Genomic DNA, 27,288 nt, shown 5'->3' with positions numbered 1-27,288 from the left:
TTATAGAAAACTTAATGCTGCCACAGTTCCTGATGGATACCATATGCCCCAAACCAATGACATGCTAGATGTTTTAGGCAAAGCAAAATTTACAAGTATCACTGACCTGGTGAAAGGTTACTGGCAGATTCCTTTAGACAATAAGGCACAGAAGAAATCTGCTTTTATTACAGACATGGGACTTCATGAGTTTAAAATGTTACTTTTTGGGTTAATTCCTGCACTGTCAATCAACCATGTGTTAAGCAGATTACAAGACTTTGCAGGAGCGTATATCACTGATCTAGCAACATCAGCAACCCCTGGTCACTTCACAAGAAATACTTGGGGACTGAATTTTCAAAATTCAGAGATGCAGGTCTTATGGTAAAAGCATGTAAATGTAAAACAGGAACAGCAATGGTTCCTTATTTTGGACATTGGGAAGAGGCCGGCTAACTCTCTCCTGCTCCCTTGGAAGCGGAAGTTACTGTTAACTGGCCTGTGCCCTAGACCAAAAAGCAGGTCCAGCCTTTCATGGGCTTTGTTAACTGTTACTAACGATTTTGTGCATGGCTTGAGTGACACTGTGTTCACCATGGCGGGCTTGTGCAAGACAACAAAACCAAAGTCGTGCAGACAAAGCCTCATCAGGAGGATTTTGCTAAAGAAAGTCTTGTCTGAACAACCCGTTCTGGCCAGTCCAGATTTTGACAAAACATTTGAACTCCATACAGCTGAACCAGTCAGTGGTTTAAGTGCAGTATCAGTGCAAGCTGGGGGAAAGTAACAAAGCATCTCCTTGTATTCTTGAGCAAGAAACTGTTCAGGGGACATCAATTACTCTCTCACATAAAAAAAAGAGACGTTATTTTATGGGAAATCAACCAACTCAGGCCCTATCTCTTAACACAAAATTCCAGGTTCTAACTGACCATTCTCCACTGGTGAGGTTACACAAAACCAAAGGCACCAGCTCCAAACTGCTGGGAGAAGCATGACACCCCAAGCATATGCCATGAAAGTTGTGCACATTAAAGGGAGAGAAAATGTAGCAGCAGATGCCCTGTCCTGGAACAAGGGTTCTGACCCACAACCTCCAGTTCAGCCATTTGGCTGATGCTTCTGGAGTACGCTAAGAGAGGGGAGGTGTGTCCCTTAAGAGACCCATTATTCCAACTGATAAAGGGTGCACGGCACCACATTGCCAGAATATTTAGCTAAACTATGTCCTGTAGGTATCAGATAGAAACTGGTGACACACTGGTCACAAGTTTCTTTGTGTGGTGTATGGCAGGTTGTGTGGAACAAGTTCCATATGTGTGGGTGCTGGAAATATGTTCTTAAAATCCATTTTGGAGGCAGTGGATACATAAGATGGCCTTAGACAAGAAATGTTTGGCCTGTTTACCTGTGCTAAGCACACTAAGCAGGGTAACACCAGAGACAACGGCAATACATTTGCATCTAAGATAGACGAAGCAATTCAGCCAATTGGAGAAGCCAATTGACCCAAGGAGTAGGGAGACAGCATGGTGTCTGCATGCACAGCAGGGGAGAAAAATCTTTATGTAGGACCACGCATCAATGGAAAACATTTCAAAGGTTTACTGGACTATAAAAAGGGAGGAAAAGAGCCCCTCAGCTATCTACCACTTAGGGGACATAGGGACAGCACCCTCTGGGCTTGTGAATGGCAGATCCTCTGGGCCTGAAGGGCAGCAGGTGCTGGGAGCCAGAAACTGTTTTAGGCAAAGATCCAGGTTGCTAGAATTAAGTTTTAGGCACTAAAAAGCATATTCTTTTTATTTTGTTTGCAATCCTTTTCTATCTCTTATTCCTGCCTAGTATCACTTCAATATGTGTTCTTTATTAATCAACTTCCTGTTTTATTACAAAACCATCTTAGTACTGTGCATTCAAGGGTGAGACCTCAGCTGAGTTAACAAGCAGGTGCAGGCTTTGTCTCTTTGGCGGGAGCGAAATTAGTTTCTATGAGCGGCCAGTAAGAGGGACTGGACGCTGCAGACACATCTCTGGGGGACTGGAGTGCAAGGCAAGGTTTAGACTGGCAGAGTCTCAAGGCATTTGCTGGTGAGGTGGACAGACTGGGGTGGCAGGGAGCTGCCACATACTTGAAGCTCCAGCAAAGCTCCCTCTTGCTGAGGTGGAGGAGTAACACAGGAGCTCACGGTTCTGGGTTCCCTGAGGAGAGCAGAACAAACCCATTCTCAGCCCTTCAGCACAAACCCATTCTCTCCTCCCCCTGTAGTGAGGGTGGCTAGAGACGGGAAAGTGATGGGTTCCTCTGGCTGGAGAAGGATGAAGACTGCAAGGTCTGCCCTGAGGGTATTGGGCACTGACAGACAAGGAGGCAGCTGGCACCCCAGGCTCTATCTCCCAGGAAGGTGGATCCATTGGAAGAAAGGTCAGGCTGGTGCATGCCACGCTAAGGGACAGAGCCAGCACTGTCCCACATGCCTTGTAGTGCTAGGAGCTGGGATTCACCTTTAACCACTCCGCCCCATCACAGTGACAGGCTGAGAGAGTGCGGCTATGTGCTATGGGTCAGATGGTAACAAGAACTCAGCACCCAGCACTCCCACTGAGAACACAGGCTGCTGCTGGGCCAATGGAGATACAGCTAAATAGTCTGTCCCAGAGCAACAGCCGCAGTCAGCACAGACCCATGGGCTCTCTCTGCCTGTGCTCTGCACACGCCGGACCCAGAGCTCTGTGCATTGCTCTATTGAGACAAACCTGAGAAGTGAAGCGGAAGTAGAGGGCTTTGGGGACATTGTATCAAAAAGCTAGTGGAGTAGGAAAGGCTCCCTGGAAAGTCCAGTGACGAGACGCCAGCTCCCCTGGCTCAGCACAGGCCCCGCTGGATCCAGCTCCCAACACCCCCAGGCAGCCGGCCCAGTGCCCCTCAGGTCCTGTCCAAGGCCTCCCTGCTGCAGGCGCTGCCATGAGTATGGGGCTCGATGCTAGCGGCTCTGGGATCGAGTGGCAGGTCGTCACCTTCTCCCTGGTGCTGCCGACACTGCTGCTGAACATCGTGTGGGCTCCTCAGCGGTGGGCCATGACCAGCTGCTCGCCAGGCACTTGGGCTTCAGGAGAGCTGCGGGGAGTGACAGAGTGAGAACAGGAGTTGCCAAGCCCAGCCCGTCAGCCCGCCACTGGGCACAGGCAACGAGCGTGTCTCTGGTCATCACGCTCAGAGCCCTGCATCCACCAGTCACTGAGCATGTCTTGGGTGGGAAAGCCGGCCCGCACTGCTGGGGTGTGCTGGCCACCAGCTCTTCCCTGGGAAGATGCAGTGGAGGAGGCCGTCGAGCAGGCAGCGCTGGCCTGCCCTCCAGCTGCCTGTGGCATTGCTCCGGAGTGTCTACACATGGATGCTGGCGCCAGGACAGAGGGGGCAGAGCAGGCACTCTGGCAGGGCTCAGAGCTCAGCTCTGAGTGAAGAGCAACACTCACCCCAGGGAAGGAAATACACACTGCTAGGGATGCAGGAAATGCCATTGACTCCCTGGCTCGGAGACAGACAGAGCAGAGAGGAAGGGGCCTGGAACAACCCCCCAGACAGTCACTGCAACATCAGCACGTGCTCTTGGGGAAGCAAGGCCAGACCCCCGTGCCCTCGTTCCCACCCCACTGGCAGCCCCCGAGCCAGGGGGGAGCCCTGCTAGCTAGCAGCAGCCACAGATCTCGGATCCCCTCCAGGCCCAGCCCTGATGCAAAGGGCTGAGCACCCACAGCTTGGACAATCCCACAGAGGGGCTGGGGCTCAGCATCTGATGATCAAGGCCCTCATTGCAGCCCTGTCCTGCAGGGAAACCCGCAACTCTACTGAGAGCTGAGCAGGGCTGGGGCAGGAGTCCTGGGGGCTCTCTCTGGCCGGGTCATGCCAGCTCAGGCTGGGCAATAGGAATGGTCCCGACTTGCCAGGAAATCCACCCAGCCTTCCCAGCACAGATGGCACCTGCCAGGAGCAAAAGGGGGGGACGGGGGACAGGGTTAGCACAGACCCAAGGGAAGGTGTGTGTGGGGGTGGGGAGGACACTATTGGGGTACGACTCTGCAGGTTGGGCTCATTCCAGGCACTCCCAGAGCTGAGCTCTGAGCCTGCCGTCGCCCAATCCTCCCTCGCAAGGCCCAGGTGCCATGGGGATGGGCACACGCAGCTACCAGGCAGAGGGGGACCCTAGAAGGGGAGGGAAGGGATGAGCCAGACTCCGAGTATGGAGGGAGGGAGAGGCAAGGAACTGACTCAGCTGTGACCGGCAGGAAGCCAATGGGGGGCAGAGATGGGGAACTTCCACACCATGGCGCCCTCTGCCAGGCTGAACTCTGGTGGGTCCATGCAGCCTGACCCAAGGCAGCCTTGCATACTCCCGCCGGGGAAGGGGGCAGGGGGACAGGGCACCAAGGCAGCTGTTTGTCCGGCTGGACACTTACGTGTGTCTGTTGGGTGATAGCCACACCGGGGCTCTCGGCAGCACCCCAGGGGGGTTTGTTCGTTGTCGGCCTCCTGTCGTTCAGGATGCGTGAGATGGTGCCCAGGGCCTCAGCCAGGCCCTGCAAGTGGGTGCCGCTCAGCCCGTACAGGGTGGAAGCTGCAGGACAAACACGCTGCATGGATCTTGCCCCCCTGTGGCTGGGAACAGAGCCCAGCCCCATCAGCTCCTGGGATAACAGCCCACTACTGCCGCCTGCTCACAGGAACCAGCTCTTCCCCCACGCAGCCCCTAGGAAAATAGCCCGCCACTGCCGCCTGCTGATGGAAACCAGCACAGCACCCTCCGGCGGATCAGCTGGCTAACACTGCCTGCTGCTGGAGATACTCCACTAGTGCACGCCCTGGCTCGCAGGGTGGGGTGCAGCTGAGGGGCTGGATACCGGATCAGGAGCTCTGCTCTTTCGTCTCTACAGGCTGCCCCAGTGACTGACAGCTCAGGGACCCAGAGCCTGGCCTTTACCATTGAGGTGCGGGGTTCAATTCACCCACGGACACGGTACCAGCATTGGCCAAATCCCCAGAGGTGGAGGCTCTTTTTTCCCCTGGCCCAGGAGCCCGTGGGTGCTCGGCCCCTTGTGAAACCAAACCCAAGGGTGCAGCAATCAGACAAGGGCTGATGACAGAGCAGCCCCTGATGGCAGCATCTGACCCCTGGGCTGAGCACACAGCCCCCCAACTACAGTTCCCCTGGTGGCCAGCGCCTACCTTGGGTGATTTTCAGCTCCTCCCGCGCAGCGTCCAGCTCGGCCCGCAGCACCGTGCAGCCCAGGCAGCGGGGCCGTGCCCCCAGGCAGGCTGCGCCGTCGTCCGGTGCTCTGTCTGCGCTACCCTCTCCATCCCATGGAGAGTCCAAGGACGTCTCCAGGACGTCCCCGAGCAAGGGGCCGTCCAGCCCCGGGGAAGCATGGCCAGAGCTCCTGTGCTGGGGGCTGCAGGTCCAGTCACCCTTGGAGCCGGTGCGCTCCGTCTGCACAAGACCAGCAGGTGTTTGCTGTTCACATGGGGCGCAGGGAACAGGCTGCTGTGTGACCCCATTCTGAGCCTCCGAGATGTTGCTGCCCCCTTGAATGGTGGTTCTGCCCTGTGGCACGCCGTCCGTCCCCCCGTGGTCTCCTGGGTCAGCACCGCATAGCTCAGTCACCTTCCCAGCTACTGGGGCAATGTTTTTCTCTGCTTGCCGCAGGTGCCCGGTGCTCTGCAGTGGCTCTAAGCCATTCTCCACTTGCTGTCCCTGCCTGGAGCCCGCTCTGTTGCGCAGGGGCTGGGAAGCAGGTGGCTCAATCGCCCCCAGACTCGGTCTCTGTGCCAGCAGGGCGCACGGTGTGGCAGCTAGGAGAATAAATCGCCAAGAGTTACTGCTCAATAGAGACAGGGTCCAGTCCAGGGCCAAGGTGCTGGGCATTGGGGAGCTGAGTTCATCTTGGCTGTGCCCAGACTCTCTGGGACCTTGGGCCAATCACAGAGGGTCACTGGCCTCAGCTCTGTAACGGGGACGAGAGCATGGCCCTGCCTCATGGGAGGGTCATCTCAGGAACTCACAGTGAAGTTGCCCTGGGACATTCTCCAAAGGTTAATGAGAGCGGGTGCCAGGGAGCGCACTCCCTGACACCTCCTCACGCAGGGCACATGTACAAAGACCCTCCCCCACCTCCCTGGAGCTCTCCATAGCGCACTCAGCAACATTGGGGGGTATCAGTCAGAGACCCACCTCACTGCCACTTGCCCTCCCTACGCTCCGGAGCCATCAGGCTCAGTACAGCGACACCCACTGCTGGCTGACCTGTGCTGCGGGCATGCACAGCCGATGTGGGGGCGACTCAGGGTCTCTCCTACTAGTCCCCCCGGGGCCCACCCAGGCTGAGCTCCCAGAAACCAGAGACCAGCCCTGCGCTGGAGCCCATCCAGCGCTTCAGAGACAGCCGGATCCAGTGCTGGGGAAAGGAGGCCTCACCCAACAAACCACCGTTCCAGCCGTTCTCCTGCCCGCTGGCCCCCCGGGGTGCCCTCTGCCGCTTGGCCAGCAGGGCCTGCTGCGCTGCACCGACATCCCTGGCCCCTTCCCGGGCTGGCACCCGCGCCTGAAACAACAAGTGTCTCTGCTTAGTGCCAGCTAGTCCAGGCACTGTCCCCAGCACCACATGGGCCCATGCTGTGGAGCCACAAAACGTCCCCTGCACCAAGGACCAGGCACAGGGCAAGCAGCAATCCTGGTGCCATCACCCCCCACACCACTCTGCTCCCAGGGGGCGAGGCCATGGGATGTGCAGCATCCCATGTGCTCACCTGGGGCTGCCATCCGGGCTTCTGGGGAACAAGCTGGAAATCCTCTGCCAGGGCCACGGCCTCCTGGCTGCTCTCTGGGCCACGCTCCCGCACCCAGCTCTGCATTTCCTCAGGCAGGAGGCTCAAGAACTGCTCGAGAACCAGCAGCTCCAGCACCTGCTCCTTGGTGCGGGTCTCTGGCTGCAGCCAGCGATGGGAAAGTTCCCACAGGCGGCCGTAAACCTCCCGCGGCCCTTCGGCGTCCTGGTAGCGGAAGCCCCTGAAGCGCTGGCGCTGCGTCTCTGTGTCGTGGCGGCGCAGGACAGCTCCCTTCACCTTGGCACCGTCACCGGCCTCACTGGCATCCAGGCTGGCGTGGGTCTGTTGGGCTTCCCCGCCGAGGGGAGGGAGGAGTCGGGCTCCCCGCAGGCCTCTAGGCCCCTGGCAGGTGTCAGTCACTCGTCTGGAGGAGGTGAGATCAGTCTCATTCTCACCCCCTTCTCCATCTCCCCGTGAGGCCAGGGGGCCCAGCAGCCCCTCCCGACACCGCTCGCCCCAAGGCTGCTGCCCATTCAGCGGTTGCTGAGGCACCAGCCAGCGCAGGATCTCATCTGCCGTCCAGTACTGCACGGCTGGGGGTGCTTTCCCCGCTCGCTCCGGGACCCCAGCGGGTGCAGGGCCGGCTGCCTCGGCCTCCTGCCCCTTGGCCTGGGCTCGCACTGCCTGCTCCAGCAGAGTGTGGAACTGGAGCCCAGCTCCCTCCCGCGCCACCGGCTCTGGCTCCTGCAGTGGGGGTGCGGGCTGGGCCAGGGCCCCCACCATCTCCAGCTGTTTCTGGAAGAGCTTCTCCAGGAGCTGGGCCTGGAACTCCCGGTCCTCCCGCCGCATCTCCCGGTCATGCTGGATGAACTCAGCCAGGCTCTGCCTGTCCTCCGCCCTCCAGGCGCCAGCGCGCCTCGCCCGCTTCAACTCCAGCTGGCTGCGCCCATGCTTCTGGGTGGGGCCCCGTGCAGTCTCCAGTGGCCCATCCTCCCGCACCTTGCGCTTCCTGGCCCGGAGGTGCACGAGCCGGTCCAGCGCCGAGACCAGCTTCCGGGAGGCTGGTTGGGGCTCTGCCGATGCTGATGGGGAAGGGTCTGGGGAGTGCAAAAATGCAGAGTGAGGGCCCACAGTGCACCTGGCCTGGCATGCAGCCCACTGTACCAGTATGGGTCACCCCCACATCTTGGCCAGGGAAACAAAAACCCCTCTATGCAACAGGCCAGGATCCCCCGCAGGACCCCAGACCTCTAATGCAGTGCAGGAGGGACTCCCAGCACCCAAGCGACCATTCCCCAGCAAGGGGGCTTACCGGGCTCGTGTGGCAGCTCATCCGCGGATGCCTCTTCCTCCTTCACCTGCACTCGCACAGCCTGCACTTCACCCAGCGGGTCCTGCACCTCAGGGAGCACATAGCCTGGCTCCTCACATCCCCAGCTCTCAGTGGCCTGGGTCCCCCAATGGTCAGAGGCTGAGGCTGGTGCTTCCCAGCTTTCTGGGGCAGCTGTGCCCTCCTGCCTATCCACGGTGCCAAGCCCCTCGCCGCTCTCTGCCAGGAGGCTGGAGCGGGTGCTGACACAGCGCTGCATGATCTGGTCCATCTCCTCGTAGAATGGGCAGCGCATGGGTGGCCTCCCGGCCGCATTGTTCTCCTTGGCCTTGCGATAAGCCACCTTCAGCGCTTTCATCTTCTCCCGGCACTGGTCCCCGGTGCGGTAGATGCCGAGCTTGGACAGGCGCTGGGAGATGCCATCGTAGACAACCCTGTTCCTACCATGGGAGCCCAGATCGTGCACAGCAGCCGCCTCTGCCCAGTAGGAGATGAGCACCATGACATGGTCAGCCGGCCAGCTGGCTGCCCGCTCCGGGGGCCGGTCCCGACGCATCGCAGGGGTTGGGACTGGAATCACTCAGCAGGTGGCACCGCACAGAGCTGGCTGCTGTGGAAACAGCTTGCACCTGGCCGGGATACGAGGGTCTGTGCTAGTAACACAGACACTGGGAGAACGAAGGACAGATTTGCTGGTAACACGTACACCTTGGGGGAAAAGAGAATATGTGCTGGTAAGGCACACGCTGGAGGCCGCAGAGTGGAGGTATGCACAGGAAAGGTGCGTGCCTGGGAGCGGCAGTGGGGGGCGGAGGGGGAACGCGCAAGTAAGATGCATGCCTGGGGGAGGGGGGGTACGTGCAAGTAAGACGCATGCCCAGGGGCGACAGCAGGGCGGGTACACGGAGGTAACCTGGAGGCATCCAGATAACCCGCCCTGGGCAGCGCCAGGCAGCCACACGGATTCTCTGCAGGGGCCGATGCAGTGAGGGCCAGCACTCAGAGGCCTAACAACCCTGCTTGCTACCTACAAACCTGCCCTGATCCAGTCAAGGGGAGGAAAAAGCTGTCACTTGAACCCTGAGTCAGCCCTGCCCTGCCTGCAAACTTGCACTCGGCTGCACCACGTCAGCTGCAGCCCATGGCAAAGCAGGGGCTGGAATCAGCCCGCAGCTTCCTAGCCAGACATGCAACCTGCACTCAGGGAGCCCGACCAGCCGCACGCCCTGCTGGGCCACGCAGGACTGGAACTGTGGGACAAGTAGACAGCAGGCCAACCGGAGGGAAGGGAGCACTTTTCCTCCCCAATGCAGCATCCTCCTAGAGGAGGGATGGAAACACTCAGGAGTCAGCACAGGACACTCTGGAAAAAGCTAGAACAGCTCAGCCAACATTTGCCACACTGCTTGTCCCCCACCATAGATATCCCCCCTTCTCCCAGCTCCCTGCCCCATAACCCACCTCCTGGCCCACTACCCCATTACCCAGCTCCCTGCTCCTCCAACCCTTAACCCAGCTCCTTACCCTATAGCCCACCTTCTGGCCTGCTACCCCATAACCCAACTTCCAGCCCCCACCCAGACAAGACATGCCCCTCCCTGCTCATCCTCCCCCGTACCCAGCTCCCTGAATCCATAACCCAGCTTCCTGCCCCGTCCTATGGCTCCCTGCCCCATAACCCACCTCCTGGCCTGCTACCCCATAACCCAACTCCCTGGCCAAGACAGGCCCCCCTACCCAATTCCCTGCCGCTCACCCATAACCCAGCTCCCTGACCCCCAGACAAGCCATGCCCTTCCCTGCCCATTCACCCCGTACCCAGCTCCCTGCCCCAACCCCATAACCCACCTCCTAGCCCGCTACCCCACCTCCCTGCCCCCCCGACCCAGTTCCCTGCCCCCCCGGCCAAGCCATGCCCTTCCCTGCCCATTCACCCCGGACCCAGCTCCCTGCCCCAACCCCATAACCCACCGCTACCCCACAGCCCAGCTCCCTGCCCCCCGGCCAAAACGGGTCCCTCCCCACCCCAGCGCCCAGCTCACTGCCCCCAGCGCAGACCGGCCCCGCCCGCGGATACCTGGGGGGGCTCCAGGCGGTGACGTGGGGAGGTCCCCTGGTCTCCGGGCGCAGGCCTCGACCCAAGGCAGCGAGAGGTACAGGCCCGGCTCTGCCTATTGGCTGCTGCTCCTGGGAGGTGAGGGGGCGGGCAAAGAGAAGTCCAGCCCTTCGAGGTGTGACACGAGAGCCTGTCCAATCGCTGCCTAAATTCGCCTCTCTGACAGGTCTGTTCACCAATCGCTGATCGGATGAACTCCAAAAGATCAACCTATCTCTGCCAGCTCCTCACTCGAGGTGTCAGCAAAAATTGACAGAGGGACAAGACCGTTCGCTACGCCCCTGCACCCTGACTGGCCGCTCGATCAGCCAATCGACGCTCCCTCTCCTTCATGACTGGTCAGCCAATAGCGGGCGGTCTCCTGGCAGCGGCGGCATTTGCTGAGAGCTTCCGGGGCAGGCGGTGACCCCCCGCCCACGCGGGCTTTGGCCGCGGTAGGTGGGTCCTGTCCTGCCCAAGCTCGGCGCGCCGGGCGGCTCCGGGGCCGATCGCTCCCCGCCCCCCGCGAGCCGCTGGTCTGGTCCCGTTCCCGAGCGGAGAAGGGCCGTTAGCTCGGCGCCCCGCCCAGAGGCCGGGCCCGCCGTGGGGACAGTGCCCCGGGCCAAGGCAGGAACTCCTCCCTCGCCCTCCCGGGCAGGCCAGGCGCCAGGGCTCCGTGCGAGCGGGCTCCCTCCGCCCGCCCCGGGCCGGCCAGCCCCTGCCCTCCCCGCGAGCCCCGGGCCGGAGCCGGCCCCAGCCGCGGGGCTGCCGGGCGCGGCTCGCCCCACTTCCGGGCGGGCGCTCCAGGCCCAGGGGCCTCGGCTCGCGTAGCCGTGTCCCGCGCCACCTGGCTGCGAAACGCCCCGCTCCTCTGTGTCGGATTAGAGCGGGGCACTCGGGGGAAAAACAACGGCCCTGCTGGGGCCATGGGCCGGGGAGAGAGAGAGAGCCCCCAACGGGACTCGGAACACGGGCGCCTTCGGCTGTGCCGGGGGGCAGGGAGCTGGGCGACGGGTGCAGGAGCTGGACCTGTCTGTGCCGGGGGACAGGGAGCTGGCTGACGGGTGCAGGAGCTGGACCTGTCTGTGCTGGGGGGCGGGGAGCTGGGCGACAGGTGCGGGGGCTGGACCTGGACCTGTCTGTGCTGGGGGGCGGGGAGCTGGGCGACAGGTGCAGGGGCTGGACCTGGACCTGTCTGTGCCGGGGGGCGGGGAGCTGGGCGACGGGTGCGGGGGCTGGACCTGTCTGTGCCGGGGGGAGGGAGCTGGGCGACGGGTGCGGGGGCTGGACCTGGACCTGGACCTGTCTGTGCTGGGGGGCGGGGAGCTGGGCGACAGGTGCAGGGGCTGGACCTCTCTGTGCTGGGGGGCGGGGAGCTGGGTTACAGTGGAGGATGGCTCTGCTGGGGAGCAGGGAGGTGAGTTGTGGGCCAGGGAGTTGTCTGCTGTGGGGCAGGGAGCTGGGTTAAGTGAGGAGGAGGCAGGCAGTTGTCTGTTCTTGGGTAAGGGAGCTAAGCACTGCACCAAGCTCGCCGACCAACCAAGCTTGGCTCCTTGCTCCGCAGCACTTGGCCCCATACGAGCTTTCCCCTCTCCCACTCGGTCTGACTGACACATTGGGGCCCGCATGGCTGCACCTAAGGGGGCTGGCCTGGCCATTGGTGAGCAGAGCCCGCAGCGGGCAGCAACTGCAAACTGATCATCTCTCTTGCTCTGTACAGGACGCTCATTCCTGCCACTCTCCTTGCCCTGCTTGTGTCCGTGGCACTGGCACCGATGGTAGCGTCTCTGGGGCCGATACCAACCTGAGGATCGGGAACCACCAGCCCTGTGCTAGGGACCCCCTGTGTTTGGTGTTCCCTAGCCTTGGTCCGTGAGGACCCTGGGGCCAGCCTGTGCAGTTTGTGACACCTGGAGTAGGGGCAAAGAGCACAGGCCTGTGGCCTGGCTTTGCTGGGTCGTGGTGTGTCGTGTTGTGAGGTCCCTGCGTCGGCCTGGTGCTGGGCACTGGAACCTTTCCCTAGGGATCCTCCACGGGTCCAGCCACTGCCTGCTGCGATGCGCCGGGACAAACCTCAGGAACGGGCTGCCAGCTGGCCAGCTGATCACATCAAAGTGCTAATTGCCTTGTGGGCGGAGGCGGCCACCTCACATGACCTGAGCTCCCGCGGCAGGAACAGGGTTGTCTATGATGGCATCTCCCAGCGCCTGGCTGAGCTGGGCATCTATCGCACCGGGGACCAGTGCCGGGAGAAGATGAAAGGCCTCAAGGTGACATATCGCAAGGCCAAAGAGAACAATGCAGCCGGGAGGCCGCCCATGCGCTGCCCTTTCTACGACGAGATGGACCAGATCATGCAGCGCTGCGACAGCACCCGCTCCAGCCTCCTGGCAGAGAGTGGCGAGGGGCCTGGCGCCCCAGACAGGCAGGAGGGCACAGCTGCCCCGGAGAGCTGGGGGGCACCATCCTTTGAGCCATGGGATTCCCAGGCCACTGCTGCCTTTGAGCACTGGGAGTCCCAGGCCTCGGCCTCTGACCATTGGGGGTCCCAAGCTGCAGCCTCAGAGAGCCAGGGGGCTGAGGAACTGGGCTACGTGCTCCCTGAGGCGCAAGCCCTGCTGGGCGAGGTGCAGGCCGTGCAGGTGAAGGAGGAAGAGGCGTCCGCGGATGAACTGCTGCCTGAGCCTGGTAAGCCCCTGTTGTTGGCGAGGGGTTGCTGGGAGGTGCCACACCAGGGGCCTGACCCTGCCCACTGGCCCTGGTTCCTGGAGTCCTAGCCATGCCAGAATCTTGCCATCCTGGCAAGCAGCAGTTCTGTGTCAGGGCCTTGTGGCTGGGAGCATGGCCCAGGATAGGGACATAGCTGGGGTCCTTGGGTCCCACAACTGCAGGCAGGCTGAGACCAGAACTCCATGGGGCCACAAACTGCCCCTGTTGTGGGCTGGTGCAGCTAAGCCCTGCTCCCCCTACGGTGCCTAGCCCAGGGGACTCTGTAGAGGGAGTGGGGTAACCTCGCTGCCATCGCCTGGCCTGGTTCTCTTGGGGACTGTCCACTGGGGCCACATCCTTTTCTGAGGGACCCAGTCCCCTGCTGCTAGGAGAGGGAGCCCCAGGCCATCTGAAGAGAGACGCTGGGGGAGGAGGGAAACTGTTACATTAATTTGGATGGAGCTGCAGGCAGGCGGCTGAGCTGGGCAGGTGAATCAGCCACCACAGCTCTTCTCCAGCCTCTGGCTCTCCATACCCCTGGTGGGGGACATCACCTGGCTGGTCTTAGCAGGCCCCTCTCCTTTCCTGTCCTTCACAGGCTGGCAGAGCTGGCTGGGCCATCTCGGCCTGTCAGGCTTCCACTGCAGCATGATTGGGGTCAAAGTGGAGCGAGGGGATGACCAGTGGGGGATGGGAGGGGACATACAAGCAAGGGGAAGACAGAGCAGGGTCTCGTGTATTGGTCTGGGGTTCCGCAGTGCTGGCTGGGAATTCCCAGGAGCATGCTGGGGTCTGCGTGTCTCAGAGGACCCTGAGGTTTGTTAGAGGGCTTTCCGTTCACCCTCTCCTCTGGTTCTTGTCACGCAGACAGAAATCAGAAGTCTGAAGTGCAGGCAATTCGATGTCTATTGGGGTTAGTTCCAAATAAGCATATCCATAGCTCTACACACCAGCAGAGTCTGTTTCCCAGTGTTCCGTTCCCAGCTCTGACACTGCAGAACCTTGCCTGTGCCCCCGTTCCATAATCCCCCATTTCCCACCTCCTCCTTAGCAAGCCCAAATATACCTGCAATGCATGCTCACAATCCCAGCCCTTACAACTTAGGGTCATGTTCCATTTTGTGTCTGGGGTCTTCATCCCACCCCTTTTGTACCCCATGGGAGGGGTAAGGAATGAGGTTGTGCTCTGGTCAGGGATGCGCATTTCTTTGGTCTTTTAGTGCTTTATACCCCTCCCACCCCCCAAGCCCCTTTGCCCCTCCCGACTAGTTGTTTGACTTTGCCTTGAGATAGTGGTTGAGACAATCTTAGTGTGCTCTGGAGTAACACTTTAACTGCTCTTATCTGTTCCCATTGTACTAACAAATCCAGCTGACTAGGCAGAAACAATATCAGTGTCTTTGTCCCTTGTTTACACATTTTAGTATAAGAGTATCAAAAAGTCAAACCCAAAGGCTAGCCTAGGGTAACAAACGGACCTATATACTAACAAGGTTTACCAGTGGCAGGCAGAGGCTCTGGGCTGAAGCCTTTCCCTAGAAGTCCCGGGGATCCGTATTGTTGCCCCCACAAAGTCTCTGTGAGCAGGCCTTGAAGGGGGCATGGGCGGAACAGAGCCGCTTGTCACCCTGGTACCAATTAGCCCTGGCACACCAAGGCCACTCCATTACTCTCCAGTCCCAGTCTCCTCTTGTCTGCAAGCCATGGAGCTCGGGCCCTTTGTGTTAGCACTGATCCAGCCTGGCTGTGCTTCTCCTGTCCTGGCCATCATCACTCGGTGTGCCAGGGCCTGGCATGCTTTGGAAACTAGCCTTGGTTTGTGTGCATGGTTCCACCACCCTGCCTGGCCCACCTGGACTGTGCCTGGTGTCTGGGGCCTTCCTCTGCCTGCCCACAGGGGGAAAGCGGTCCTGAGTTTCCCTCTCCTTGTTCTGGGCACCATCAGCTTCATCTGAGGGTAGGACTGTGCCCCTCTTTCCATGCGCCATCGCTCTTGGTGCCCCAGCCTGACTGGGAGCAGACGCCCAGCTCCCTGCTGTCTGGGGCTGTACAGTAAAGGGAGCTGCAGGGGTGGGCCATACCGATACAACGGGGTCTGTGCCGAGCCAGGTGTGCTGTGGGCCCTCACTCTGCATTCTTTCTCTCTCCAGACCCTTCCCCATCGGCATCGGTGGAGCCCCAACTGGCCTCCCGGAAGCTGGTCTCAGCGCTGGACCGGCTCGTGCACCTCCGGGCCAGAAAGCGCAAGGCACGGGAGGATGGGCCACTGGAAACTGCACGGGGCCCCACCCAGAAGCATGGGCGCAGTCAGCTAGAGTTGAAGCGGGCGAGGCGCGCTGGCGCCTGGAGGGCGGAGGACAGGCAGAGCCTGGCCGAGTTCATCCAGCATGACCGGGAGATGCGGCAGGAGGACCGGGAGTTCCAGGCCCAGCTCCTGGAGAAGCTCTTCCAGAAGCAGCTGGACATGGTGGGGGCCCTGGCCCAGCCCGCACCCCCACTGCAGGAGCCAGAGCCAGTGGCACGGGAGGGAGCTGGGCTCCAGTTCCACACTCTGCTGGAGCAGGCGGTGCAAGTGCAGGCCAAGGGGCAGGAGGCTGAGACAGCCGGCCCTGCCCCTGCGGGAGCCTTGGAGCGAGCAGGGAAAGCACCCCCAGCCGTGCAGTACTGGACGGCAGATGAGATCCTGCGCTGGCTGGTGCCGCAGCAGCCACTGATCGGGCAGCAGCCTTGGGGCGAGCGGTGTCGGGAGGGGCTGCTGGGCCCCCTGGCCTCACGGGGAGATGGAGAAGGGGGTGAGAATGAGACTGATCTCACCTCCTCCAGACGAGTGACTGACACCTGCCAGGGGCCCAGAGGCCTGCGGGGAGCCCGACTCCTCCCTCCCCTCGGCGGGGAAGCCCAACAGACCCACGCCAGCCTGGATGCCAGTGAGGCCGGTGACGGTGCCAAGGTGAAGGGAGCTGTCCTGCGCCGCCACGACACAGAGACGCAGCGCCAGCGCTTCAGGGGCTTCCGCTACCAGGACGCCGAAGGGCCGCGGGAGGTTTACGGCCGCCTGTGGGAACTTTCCCATCGCTGGCTGCAGCCAGAGACCCGCACCAAGGAGCAGGTGCTGGAGCTGCTGGTTCTCGAGCAGTTCTTGAGCCTCCTGCCTGAGGAAATGCAGAGCTGGGTGCGGGAGCGTGGCCCAGAGAGCGGCCAGGAGGCTGTGGCCCTGGCAGAGGATTTCCAGCTTGTTCCCCAGAAGCCCGGATGGCAGCCCCAGGTGAGCACGTGGGATGCTGCACATCCCATGGCCTCGTCCCCTGGGAGCAGAGTGGTGTGGGGGGTGATGGCACCAGGATTGCTGCTTGCCCTGTGCCTGGTCCTTGGTGCAGGGGACGTTTTGTGGCTCCTGACACTGCTGTGGCTCCACAGCATGGGCCCATGTGGTGCTGGGGATAGTGCCTGGACTAGCTGGCACTAAGCAGAGACACTTGTTGTTTCAGGCGCGGGTGCCAGCCCAGGAAGGGGCCAGGGATATCGGTGCAGCACAGCAGGCCCTGCTGGCCGAGCGGCAGAGGGCGCCCCAGAGGGCCAGCGGGCAGGAGAACGGCTGGAACTGCGGCTTGTTGGGTGAGGCCTCCTTTCCCCAGCACTGGATCCGGCTGTCTGTGAAGCACTGGGTGGGCTCCAGCGCAGGGCTGGTTTCTGGGGGCTCAGCCTGGGTGGGCCCCGGGGGGACTAGCAGGAGATACCCTGAGTTCACCCCCACACTGGCTGGGTGTGCCTACAGCACCCAACCTTCTCCTGTGCCCCAGGACAGGCTGCAGTAGTTGTCACTGTACTGAGGCTGAAGGCCCTGGAGCATAGACGGAATGGGGAGATGTCTCCCTGCTCTCTGTTCTGGAGCTTGGAGCCACAGTGCCTCTGGCAGCCAGCAGCAGCTATAGCAAGGGAAGTCCTGCTCACCGCTGCAGCTGGAGCTGGAGTGTACTGGGCGGTCATACGTGGGCTGGAGTGTGCTCTGGGGGATGGAGCATGCACAGGCTGGTTGCTCAAGGTGCTGGAATGTGCTCCGTCATGCAGGGGGATGGAGCACGCACAGGCTGGTCGCGTGGAAGGCTGGAGTGTGCTTGAGGTAACTGGAATGTTTGGTGATTTTAGCAACTGAGTTCTAACAGATCTCTACTGAGCATGTGCAAACTTGACACTTTCTAGAGGCTCATACGTGGCTGGGTGTGAGCAGGGTTTCATAGAAAAAGCCAAAGGCACCTCCCTGAGGCCAGCACCCCCTACCCAGTCTCTGGCCTTTGCTCCTGAGCGTGGGGTGCCAGAGGTCCTACGTGAGTATTATGGCCGGTTCGGTAACTGAGCGAAGCAGGCTGTTTTCCCACTCTCGTTTCTGGAAAGGGTTGAACAGTTCCCACTGGATTCAGCGGGAGTCAGGCAGCTTGCAAGGAAACCCCAGCCCGGAAACCTGCAGTTTGGCAAAGATACATGCAGCTGAAAACAGGGTCCTGTAATGAGAAGTGTTGGGCAACTATAGCTATAGAGGGAGCTGCCAGCCCCGCCTGTAATGAAACCCTGGTGTCTTAAGTCCTTCCCGGCGCTGAGGGAGAGGAGAGTGCCATAGACCTGCTTGCCGGGGTCTCGGCTCTCCAGGCAGTTCCTGTGTGGTGTGAAGGTCCCAAGGGCTCCTGCATTGACTCTCCCATGAGGCAGGGCCATGCTTTCGTCCCCGTTACAGAGCTTAGGCCAGTGACCCTCTGTGACTGGCCCAAGGTCTGGGCACAGCCGAGATGAACTCAGCTCCCTGATGCCCAACCCCTTGGCCCCAGACTGGACCCTGTCTCTCTCGAGCAATAACTCTTGGTGATTTATTCTCCCAGCTGCCACGCCATGTGCCCCGCTGGTGCGGAGACCAAGCCTGGGGGCGATTGAGCCAGCTGCTCCCCAGCCCCTGCGCAACAGAGCGGGCTCCAGGCAGGGACAGCAAGTGGAGAATGGCTTAGAGCCGCTGCAGAGCGCTGGGCACCTGCAGCAAGCAGAGAAGAACACTGCCCCAGTGCCACGCCCAGCAGCTGGGAAGGCGACTGAGCTATGCGTTGCTGGCCCAGGAGGGCACGTGGGGACGGACGGCGTGCTACAGGGCAGAGCCACCATTCAAGGGGGCAGCAGCATCTCAGAGGCTCAGAATGGGGCTCCATGTGAGCAGCAGATACCTGCTAGCCTTGTGCGGATGGAGCGCACCGGCTCCAAGGGCGGCAGGGCCTGCGGCGCCCTGTCCAGGAGCGCCGGCTGTGCATCCCCGGAGCTGGACGGCCCCGTGCTCGGGACCCTCCTGGAGACGTCCTTGGACTCCCCATGGGACAGAGAGGGCAGCACAGACAGGGCACTGGAGGGCGGCACAGCATGCCCGGGGACACAGCCCCACTGCCTGAGCTGCACGGTACTGCGGGCTGATCTGGACGCCACGCGGGAGGAGCTGAGAATCACCCAAGGTAGGCGCTGGTCCCTGGGGAGCCCATGGGGTCAAGGCTGCCATCAGGGGCTGCTCTGTCACCAGCCAGGGCCTGACAGCAGCAAACAGATCCCAGAGGGGCTCAGCAGCTGCAAGCCCATTGGGCCAGGACAGGGGAGAGGCAGCACCTCTGGTGATCAGGCCCAGGTTGGCACTGGTGCCAAGGTTGGGAGTGAGTTTGGTGCCAAAGGCCCAGCCCTGGGTTCCTGAGCTCAGGGATTTACTCCATGGGGGTAGCACGGGGGCAGTCCATAGAGAGACAGAATCGCAGCCCCAAGTTGGCACATGCACTAACAGAGTATCTCCATTAGGAGGCAGTGGTAGCGGGTGGTTATCCCAGTATTTGAGCAGGGCATGGTGAGCGATCTGCTGGTTCTCATCAGCAGGCGGCAGTAGGGGACTGTTATCCCAGGGCTGATGGGACTGGGCTCTGTTCCCAGCCACGGGGCAAGATCCATGCAGCGTGTTTGTCCTGCAGCTTCCACCCTGTACGGGCTGAGCGGCACCCACTTGCAGGGCCTGGCTGAGGCCCTGGGCACCATCACGCGCATCCTGAACGACAGGAGGCCGACAACGAACAAACCCCCCTGGGGTGCGGCCGAGAGCCCCGGTATGGCTGTACCCCAACAGACACATGTAAGTGCCTGGCCAGACAAACAGCTGCCCTGGTGCCCTTCCCAGCGGGAGCACGCTGGGGCACAAGGCTGCCAGGGGCCAGCCTGGCGCAAGGCACCGCAGTGCACAAATTGCTGTACTGGCTCTGACCTCAGTGCCTCAGCTCTCCCTCTGGGCTGCAGGGCCAGCAGCCATTGCACAGCCTAGGGAGCCCCTGGGAGGGCCATGGTGGTGCCACAGTAACCCGCCCTCCAGGCGCATTGAGAGCGCCCATGAGGCTGGGAGGTATCTGCCAAGCCCCAAGGGCTTGAGACTTTTCCTCTGAATTTCCAGTGGTTTGACAGAAAATTTTCCAATCGCTTCCAAGAACCATCAACTTCCCCTGCCAGAGAGACCCCCAGCAGTGTGGGCCAGTCTCCCCCCAGAAACATGCACAGTGGCTGGTGGATGCAGGGCTCTGAGTGTGATGACCAGGGACACACTCATTACCTGACCCCAGTGCCCAGCGGGGGGCTGATGGACTGGGCTTGGCAACTCCTGTTCTCACTCTGTCACTCCCCGCAGCTCTCCTGAAGCCCAAGTGTCTGATGAGCAGCTGGCCGTGGCCCACCGCCAAGGAGCCCACACGTTCAGCAGCAGCGTCGGCAGCCCCAGGGAGAAGGTGACGACCTCCCACTAGATCCCAGAGCTGCTAACATCGAGCCCCATACTCGCGGCAGCGCCTGCAGCAGGGAGGCCTTGGACAGAACCTGAGGGGCACTGGGCTGACTGCCTGGGGGTGTTGGGAGCTGGATCCAGTGGGGCCTGTGCTGAGCCAGGGGAGCTGGCATCTCATCACTGGACTTTCCAGGGAGCCTTTCCTGCTCCACTAGCTTTTTGATACAATGTCCCCAAAGCCCTCTACTTCCTCTTCACTTCTCAGGTTGGTCTCAATAAAGCAATGCACAGAGCTCCAGGCCCGGGGACGTGGTGCCTGCAAATGGGAGGAAGTGGCTGTGTCAGGGACTCCCGAGTGCACCATGGTTCATCCTGATCTCCCTGGGTATGGCAGGGCATGGTCTCAGCACCCACCCAGCCTGCCTTTCTGGGCACCCAGTTGGGAGGGAAGCCCCCAGCCAGAGTGCACCATTGGCCGCTGCTGGGGGAGGGAGCCTGTCAGGGGAGTGTCCAGTTAGTTCAACCAGGAGAAGGTTCAGGGGTGACTTGAGCCCTGTCTGTATGTACCTATGTGGGGAACAACTCTACAGCAATGGACTGTGCAGAGGGCCAAGAAAGGTCCAACACCATTTTGGGGCTGTAAGTTGAAGCTGGACTAATTCAGCCTGGAAATAAGGTGTCAGTTTTTAACGTGACAGCAAAGAACCAAGGGCCATGGTGGCTCCTCCATTGCTGTCGATTGTAAATCAAGATGGGCTGTTCTAAACGCTCTTGCTCTAGGGCTAATGTTGGGGTCATTCGTGACCTGAGCAATGCAGGAGGCCAGACTAGGTGATCACAATGATCCCTTCTGGCCTTGGTATTGATGACCCCGATGGTTGAGGGGCTGGGATTAAAGCAGATGACTTGGGGAAGGGGTCCTGGCTCTCTGCTGCTTCTCCTCCTCTCCCTGCCAATTAACCATGCTCCACGCCAATCCATCCCCCACCAGCCACTCAGCTGGTGCTTGTCGAGCCTGTCGAGTTAAGCATGGCCCACCAACATGTGGTGTCGTCTCTGTCATGTTTTTCAGAGCAGAGAAGCAGGAGCCTGTGTTCACGGGGAGGCTGGGAAATCCCTCCAGGAGCACGGTGGGCGTTTTGGAGGCTGCATTAGCAGGGAGTCTGGGAAATACTTCCAGGAGCGTGGTGGACGTTTCGGAGGCTGCATTAGCTGGGAGTCTGGGAAATCCCTCCATCGACATGGTGGGGGGTTCCAGATGATGCGTTAGCCAGGAGGCTGGGAAATCCCTCCCCCAGCATAGCGGACGTTTTGGAGGCCGCATTGGGGGGAGGCTGGGAAATTGCTGCAGTGGCACAGCAGGTGTTTCGGACACTGTGTTAGTGGTGAAGCTGGGAAATCCCCCCCCGCCCCCCAAGTGGCACAGTGGACATTGGCTTAGTGGGGAGGCTGGGGAATCCCTCCAGTGGCATGGTGGGTGTTTTGGGATGTTGTTTTAGGTGGAAGGCTGGGAAATCCCCCCCCCCCCAGCGCCACGGAGGGCGTTTCTCATTCAATTTGAGGGAGGTTGTAAAAGTGGGATCTATTCAGCAGGGCAGTGAGTGGGAACAAAACCATGAGGCCTCATTGAGAATGGACTTTGAAGGGTGTTTGCAAACCAAGGCCCCTGCAGTGACCAACATGGACCCCAGCACATGGCCAGAGCCCCCAGAACACCCCACTAGAACCTCAGCCAGTCAAGTACCCTGCCCATTAAAAGTGACTGGTCTGTGGTGGCATGGGAGAATGCACCACATTTATTCCAGGGATGCCACTGGCTCCCTGTGCCAGAAGAGTATCGCCTATGTGTGGGGCAGATAGGGGGAAGGGACCCCTCAGGCTCTGCCAGAGGAACATCAGAGAGCCCCTTTGGTTACAGCTCTCTCCAGCCCAGGTCACTTCTCCCTTGTGGCTGCAGAAGAGATGCAAGTGGCTCAGAGCTGAGAGCAGGGAGGACACACCCACCTGACTCTCAGCCTGTGCTGGGGTTAGTGCCACACTTTGGCTGCCTCGGAGACGGGCTAGCAGCTGTCCAGCCGACACTTTCCTTCCTGGGGCCTTTGCCTGTGTTAGGGTCTGCTGGAGGGAGCGTGCTGGCCCAGGGCTCTGCCTCCTGCTTGCCTGGCACTGGGACATTGGCTCTAGGTGCATGGGGCAGAGTTTAGGACCAGTCATTACTGGGCCAGCCTGGCCCACTGAAGGCTTGCAGAGAGATGCTCAAGCAGGCCTGTAGCAACCCTCTGGCCCACCCAGGCTTCACAGCCAGAGAATGCCTGGCTGGACTGGCCACATGGCAAACACACTTCTTTGGGTTCAGCTGGAGGGAAACACCCTAGTACTGTGCTAACTGGTGGCTGTTAACCCCCCCATAGGAGTAGAGGAGTTGGAGACGTGACTGGTGAGGGAGAGTTTCTCCAAACCAGCAGCAGGGTAACGTCTGACCCTGACCCCAGGTGGGGTGGAACTGGGCAGGGCAGGAGGGCCCAGCGGAGCCCAGCCAAGTGGGGCAGTAGACCTTGGTGTAGTGCAGAAGGGCCTTGCCAGGCGTGGTGGGGCTGGCCCACATAAGTGCGGGGAGGGAACTATTTCTCCACCCTCAGATAATACTTTGCTTCCCCCAACCCTCCACCGCTGCTTTGCTCCCAGAACAGCTGCGGGGGGCAACTGCAGCACACGGCGATGGGCACGGAGCCATGGAAGTGCTCAGTGGGGGTGTCCCCCGCAGGAATTCCCCAGAGCTCCAAGCAGGCATATGAAGTCTGCATGGCTTCACTGCTCTGGGACACTGCCCCCCAGCACAGACAAGCCCCTCCATGCCCCCCTGCCATCCCCAGAAGGCACCAATGTGCCCCTGCAGCCTCTGGGGGGAAGGGGGGCTGGACAGCATGTGACTCTGTGCACTGCCCCTCTGCAAGCACCACCCTCGCAGCTCCCATTGGCCACAGCTCCCTGTTCACAGCCAATGGCAGCTGTGGGGGCAGTGCTTGCAGGCAGGAGCAGTGCATGGAGGGAAACCCCTGGCCCCGCCCACCCACCCCGCCATGCTGGCCACTTCTGGGAGTGGCATGGGTCCAGGGCAGGCAATGAGCCTGTTTTAGCAGCAGCCCTGCTGCGCTGCCAGAGATCGTGATCAACTGGTAGATCCTCTAGGATCGACCAGTCGATCGCAATCAACCGGTTGGTGACCACTGCTTTAGAGGTTCAGGCTTCTCCCATGGAAGCAGCTTAGCAAAATCAACAAACCTACCCTGCTATTTATATTAGGAGGATAATTGATGCTGAATATTGCAGCTGACAGAATGTGATATAAACAAATATCGCACAGAAAAAATGTTTCACTGCAGTGTTTTCCACAGAAATTGAAATTAGGGGGTGTGTTCAAAAATACAGGGGGAGGACTGATGAGGGGTGAGACTGTTAGGGCAAAGATGGGCTATATGGCACCATAGTAAAAACTGAAAAATGTTTCACAACCATTTTATTAGATTTAACTCATGTTTTTAAATCATCACACAAATTAAAGTTGGCTATACAAGCCTACTATGAAGCACTCTATCTACATCCTTCTTGGTTTGTTGTTATAATTTTGCACAACTCTGTTAATGAACTTCTCGAATGCAGTGCTTTCATTTTTGGTGGCTTCTCGTGTCAGGTACTTTCAGTCCTTCATGATATGCTCATGATCAGGCAGAAGGCGACTTCTTTCAGAACACAAAATTCTATTCAATGAGGAAAAGGAACACTCAACTGTAGCTGTTGTGACTGGGAGTAGAAAGAGATGAATTCCTACTTCTTTAATCCCAGGAACCCGCACAAAAATTGGGTCGAACCATTAGTGATGATAAAGAAGAAGTTGAAATCAAATCTACATTCGTTCATCAGATGATATTCCACTCTGTGTTCAAATTCTCTTTTCTATAATGGTCATATGGCAGGCCCATTGCTGGTAGTGCCTCATTCCACATAACTGTCGGTGTTTTATAAGACAGGCATCTGTAAAAGATAGGTTGATGGAATTCAAAAGTAGTTGTGTAGAGATGTAAGAATCAAGTCCGTGTACTTTACTTTTTCAGCTGGCTTAACAAACACTTCTTGTCTTCTTCATTTAAGCAGTTAATATAAGTGCCTAACTTAGTCAACTTCTGAACTGAAGTCTTTGCTTCTTCCAGTACATTTTCAATGGATATCATTCTGATCCAAGTGTAGCTTCCAGTGCTGGACAGAGATCTATTACCATTGTAGCAGATGCCTGGATGCCATTGTTTAATGACCTAAGTGGTTTCAACAGTAGACTTACAAGAGAGAGTGGCGATTGTGTTCTCTGAATTTAGTAGCAAAAGTAGTCCACCAGCCTTACTACTTAGATCTGTCCCATCTCGGTAGATACTTTCCAAAGCCGCCAATGATGGTTGTAGTAATTTTAAGACAACAGCCAAGGATCGCTCATGAGAAAGCCAGTTGATTTTCCCAGGTTGGACTAATTTGAACTTCTGTCCCAATGTATCTTCTATATTTTACAAGACATTTAGTCCTGAAACGGGATAATGAAAACATTAAATATATAGCTTTTTAAATGCCTTTTGAAGATTCTGCAGCTTGTACTAGCACTAGTTGGAGTAGAAGACCTCTGTAGTGTGTATTGGAGAGATTAGAGTTACACTTTTCTCTGAGCAAAGCTTGTGCTCCACTATGTCTTCTAGAGAAGTTTGCAGGTCCATCAAATACACAAACAGACATCAGTTTGGGGTTCAATTGACAAGCATTTAATTCTTCTCAGATGTGGGTGTGCATACTCAGGCAGTGTGGGTCACACTTGGGGCAGCTGCCCCCTTTCAGGTTGATCGGCCCAGGCTCTGCGCAGACTCAGGCAGCGTGGCTGACACACGGGGGAAGCTGCTTCCTCTCCAGGCAATTGGCCCAGGCTCTGTGCAAACTATAGCAGCATGGGTCACACCAGGGGCAGCTGCCCCCTCTCTGGGTGATCGGCCCAGGCTCTGCACAGACTTAGGGAGCGTGGGTCATAGGGGGGAAGCTGCCCCCTATCTAGGCGATCAGCTTAGGCCCAGGCTCTGTCAGAGGTGCAGCCAATGTGCTTTCTGTAACCTGAACATCTAGAAATTCATCTACTGACCTACCACTGATATCAACACAACATAGGCAGTGACTTAATACTTGACACCTGGGGTCCAGAGCGAGTGGACTCCCTGAAGGGGCCCACACGAAAGACAGGCGTGTTAAAGGCTCAGAGAGGTGCAGTTCCAGGAGGTGAAGGGGCTTAATCCCTGAGAGTGGACCCCCAAGAAGGGCTGTCACACTGAAGGGGGTTCCCCCCAGGGACTGTACAGGGCCAAGAGTCGGCACGACCTGTGAGTCCGTGACAACACCTATTTACATCGGTGCGTTCATCAGCCACGTATGCAGATTTTCTGAATGCAGTGACAGAGTTCTTTACTTTTTCAACTGCTCAGTCTTTCACTGTAGCACTGCATGCTTCTAACCAGTCAGCTGAGTTTCTTGCAGAAAGATAGTGAGCATTTGCTGGTCTTGGTTGGAACCAGTGTCCAACTTCAGGATTAACAAATGACAATGCTCTTAACATTGGCCTCCAGTTTGTAGTGTGCGTGGTATCTCTTGCTTTAAGAGCAAGTATGATGTGACAGTCATGTTTGTTTGCATAAACTGTGTTCTGGCTCCAGCATTCTTAACAGTCTCTTTTTAAGTACTTCTCAAATTGGCTTTGACAATTACTGGCTTATAAGGTTTTCTGCATGGTGATGCAAGCCAGAGGATTTCACAGTTTGCAGCCTTTTCACATAGTTTGTCAGCTTTGGCTTTGCTGATCAGTCTGGTAAACCAAGCTCCTCCACTTTTACTATAAATCCCTGGTATGCTCACATCTTGAATACTGCATGCAGTTCTGGTTGCCCTATCTCAAACAAGATATATTGGAGTTGGAAAAGGTACAGAGAAGGGCAACTAAAATGATTAGGTGTATGGAACAGCTTCCATATAAGGAGAGATTAAAAAGACTGGGGGACTTTCCGGCTTGGAAAAGAGATGACTAAGGGGGGATGTGATAGAGGTGTATAAAATCTTGACTGGTGCGGAGAAAGTGAAAAGCTCCCTCCCATAACACAAGAACTAAGGGTCACCCAATGAAATTAATAGGCAGCAGGTTTAAAACAAACAAAAGGGAATATTTCTTCACACAACGCAGTGAACCTGTGGAATTTTTTGCCAGGGGAGGTTGTGAAGGCCAAAACTAGAACAGGATTCAAAAAAGAACTTGATAAGTTCATGGAGGACAGGTCCATCAATGGCTATTAGCCAGGATGCAACACCATGCTCTGAGAACCTCTGTTTGCCTGAAGCTGGGAGTGGATGACAGGAGATGGATCACTCAATAATTGCCCTGTTCTGTTAATTCTCTTTGAAGCACCTGGCATTGGCCACTGTTGGAAGACAGAGTACTGGGCTAGATGGACCACTGGTCTAACCCAATATGGCTATTCTTATGTTTTCATGTAAAAATTATAATGTTTAGTACAAAAATGTTTAGTACAGAAACTCCCAACACCAGCCAAAATTGATCACTTGGGCAGTACAGCTCTGTCTGCTGGATACCTAATGTTTCAATTTCAATTCAAATTTCCAATCAATGACTAAATTGGCAACACTGCATGTAACTAGTTGGCCAATGGGGGGTGTTGGTGAAATTGAGAGGGTGGTGTAGGGAAGGCCTGGCATTACTGAATTAAGTCTCCTGTTGTAGCACTTCAGTAGGTTACATCAGACAAAGAGGAGCTGCAGTGACTAGGCATTCAGATACCTGTGCCTTTAAGAAAAGGGCATTGGAATGCCTGTGCCTTTAAGAGACAGTGCTGGGAAGCCCTGCTGAGAGATACTGTCTGCGGGAGGGGAAATAAGACAGCCCCTCTGCTCCCTGCACTGTATTTTTCCCCTACTGGTGTCTCAGTCCACTGGGGTAACTGTTACCCCCTCTGCCCCTGCCAGTGCCAGGGTTTTGCCCTCTGTCACCCTCTGGCAGTGCCTCACCCCTGGGATTAACCCCAGCTCCTTCCTCCCCCTCCCTGATTTTGCCTTCGGCCCCTCTCCTAACCCTGCTTCCAACTGCTTGACCCCTGTGACTAGTCAATTTCCGCCCCCTGCTCAGACCCTGGCCACCTCCCTGCTCTGATTTGCCCCCTTTGCCCCTTTTAAACCCCTGTAAAAAGCAGTCTGCAGAATCTTATGGCTAATAAGGGCAGGGTGAAGGGCAGTGGCTTCAGCGGATGTTACTGAGCATGCTCAGTACACCATAAATAGCACATTACTACAAGGAGCCAGCCTGCCAGCCACCTCCAGCTGGTGTCCACTGTCTATGCTGTGTTCCCAACCCCCAACTCCAGGGCACGTCTATAAATTCCTATGTTTGTAATATTGTCCCTTATGAGGGACCATCTCTACTCACTGTAGGACGAATCTCCCCAGTGGGATCACCACATGGCACTCATGGCTCTGTTAGCCACCCATCCCAG

At 58.3% G+C, this 27,288-nt stretch overlaps 2 protein-coding genes across 7 annotated transcripts; one reads left to right on the top strand and one right to left on the bottom strand.

The window, feature by feature from the left end:
• Positions 1-13: 13 nt before the first annotated feature.
• LOC141977595 (uncharacterized) lies at positions 14-10,331 on the bottom strand. Of its 2 annotated transcripts, none has more exons than XM_074939116.1 (7): positions 10,210-10,331; positions 8,115-8,840; positions 6,785-7,899; positions 6,453-6,579; positions 5,207-5,830; positions 4,441-4,598; positions 14-3,100 (listed from the first exon to the last, which is right to left on the bottom strand). In XM_074939116.1, exons 2-7 carry the CDS (start codon positions 8,686-8,688, stop codon positions 3,092-3,094), a joined length of 2,607 nt encoding a protein of 868 aa, XP_074795217.1. In that variant the 5' UTR covers positions 8,689-8,840; positions 10,210-10,331; the 3' UTR covers positions 14-3,091. The 2 variants fall into 2 exon arrangements, with proteins under 2 accessions (XP_074795217.1, XP_074795218.1); XM_074939117.1 differs by lacking the exon at positions 10,210-10,331 and adding an exon at positions 9,046-9,447.
• Positions 10,332-10,595: 264 nt separating this feature from the next.
• LOC141977593 (uncharacterized) lies at positions 10,596-23,501 on the top strand. Of its 5 annotated transcripts, XM_074939114.1 has the most exons (8): positions 10,596-10,682; positions 11,948-12,915; positions 15,087-16,201; positions 16,425-16,551; positions 17,808-18,419; positions 18,918-19,049; positions 19,619-19,715; positions 20,784-23,501. In XM_074939114.1, exons 2-8 carry the CDS (start codon positions 12,285-12,287, stop codon positions 20,971-20,973), a joined length of 2,904 nt encoding a protein of 967 aa, XP_074795215.1. In that variant the 5' UTR covers positions 10,596-10,682; positions 11,948-12,284; the 3' UTR covers positions 20,974-23,501. The 5 variants fall into 5 exon arrangements, 3 of the variants coding, with proteins under 3 accessions (XP_074795215.1, XP_074795214.1, XP_074795216.1); XM_074939113.1 differs by lacking the exon at positions 10,596-10,682 and having other exon boundaries at positions 11,645-12,915; XR_012636240.1 differs by lacking the exon at positions 10,596-10,682 and having other exon boundaries at positions 11,646-12,915; positions 19,619-19,976; positions 20,784-20,916.
• The last annotated feature ends 3,787 nt before the right edge of the window (positions 23,502-27,288 follow it).

The sequence above is a fragment of the Natator depressus genome, chromosome 24 (assembly GCF_965152275.1).
Source record: "Natator depressus isolate rNatDep1 chromosome 24, rNatDep2.hap1, whole genome shotgun sequence".
Taxonomy (NCBI): Eukaryota; Metazoa; Chordata; order Testudines; family Cheloniidae; genus Natator; species Natator depressus.
The sequence above is the reverse complement of the archived record's forward strand: the minus strand, read 5'-3'. Positions and strand labels throughout refer to the sequence as shown.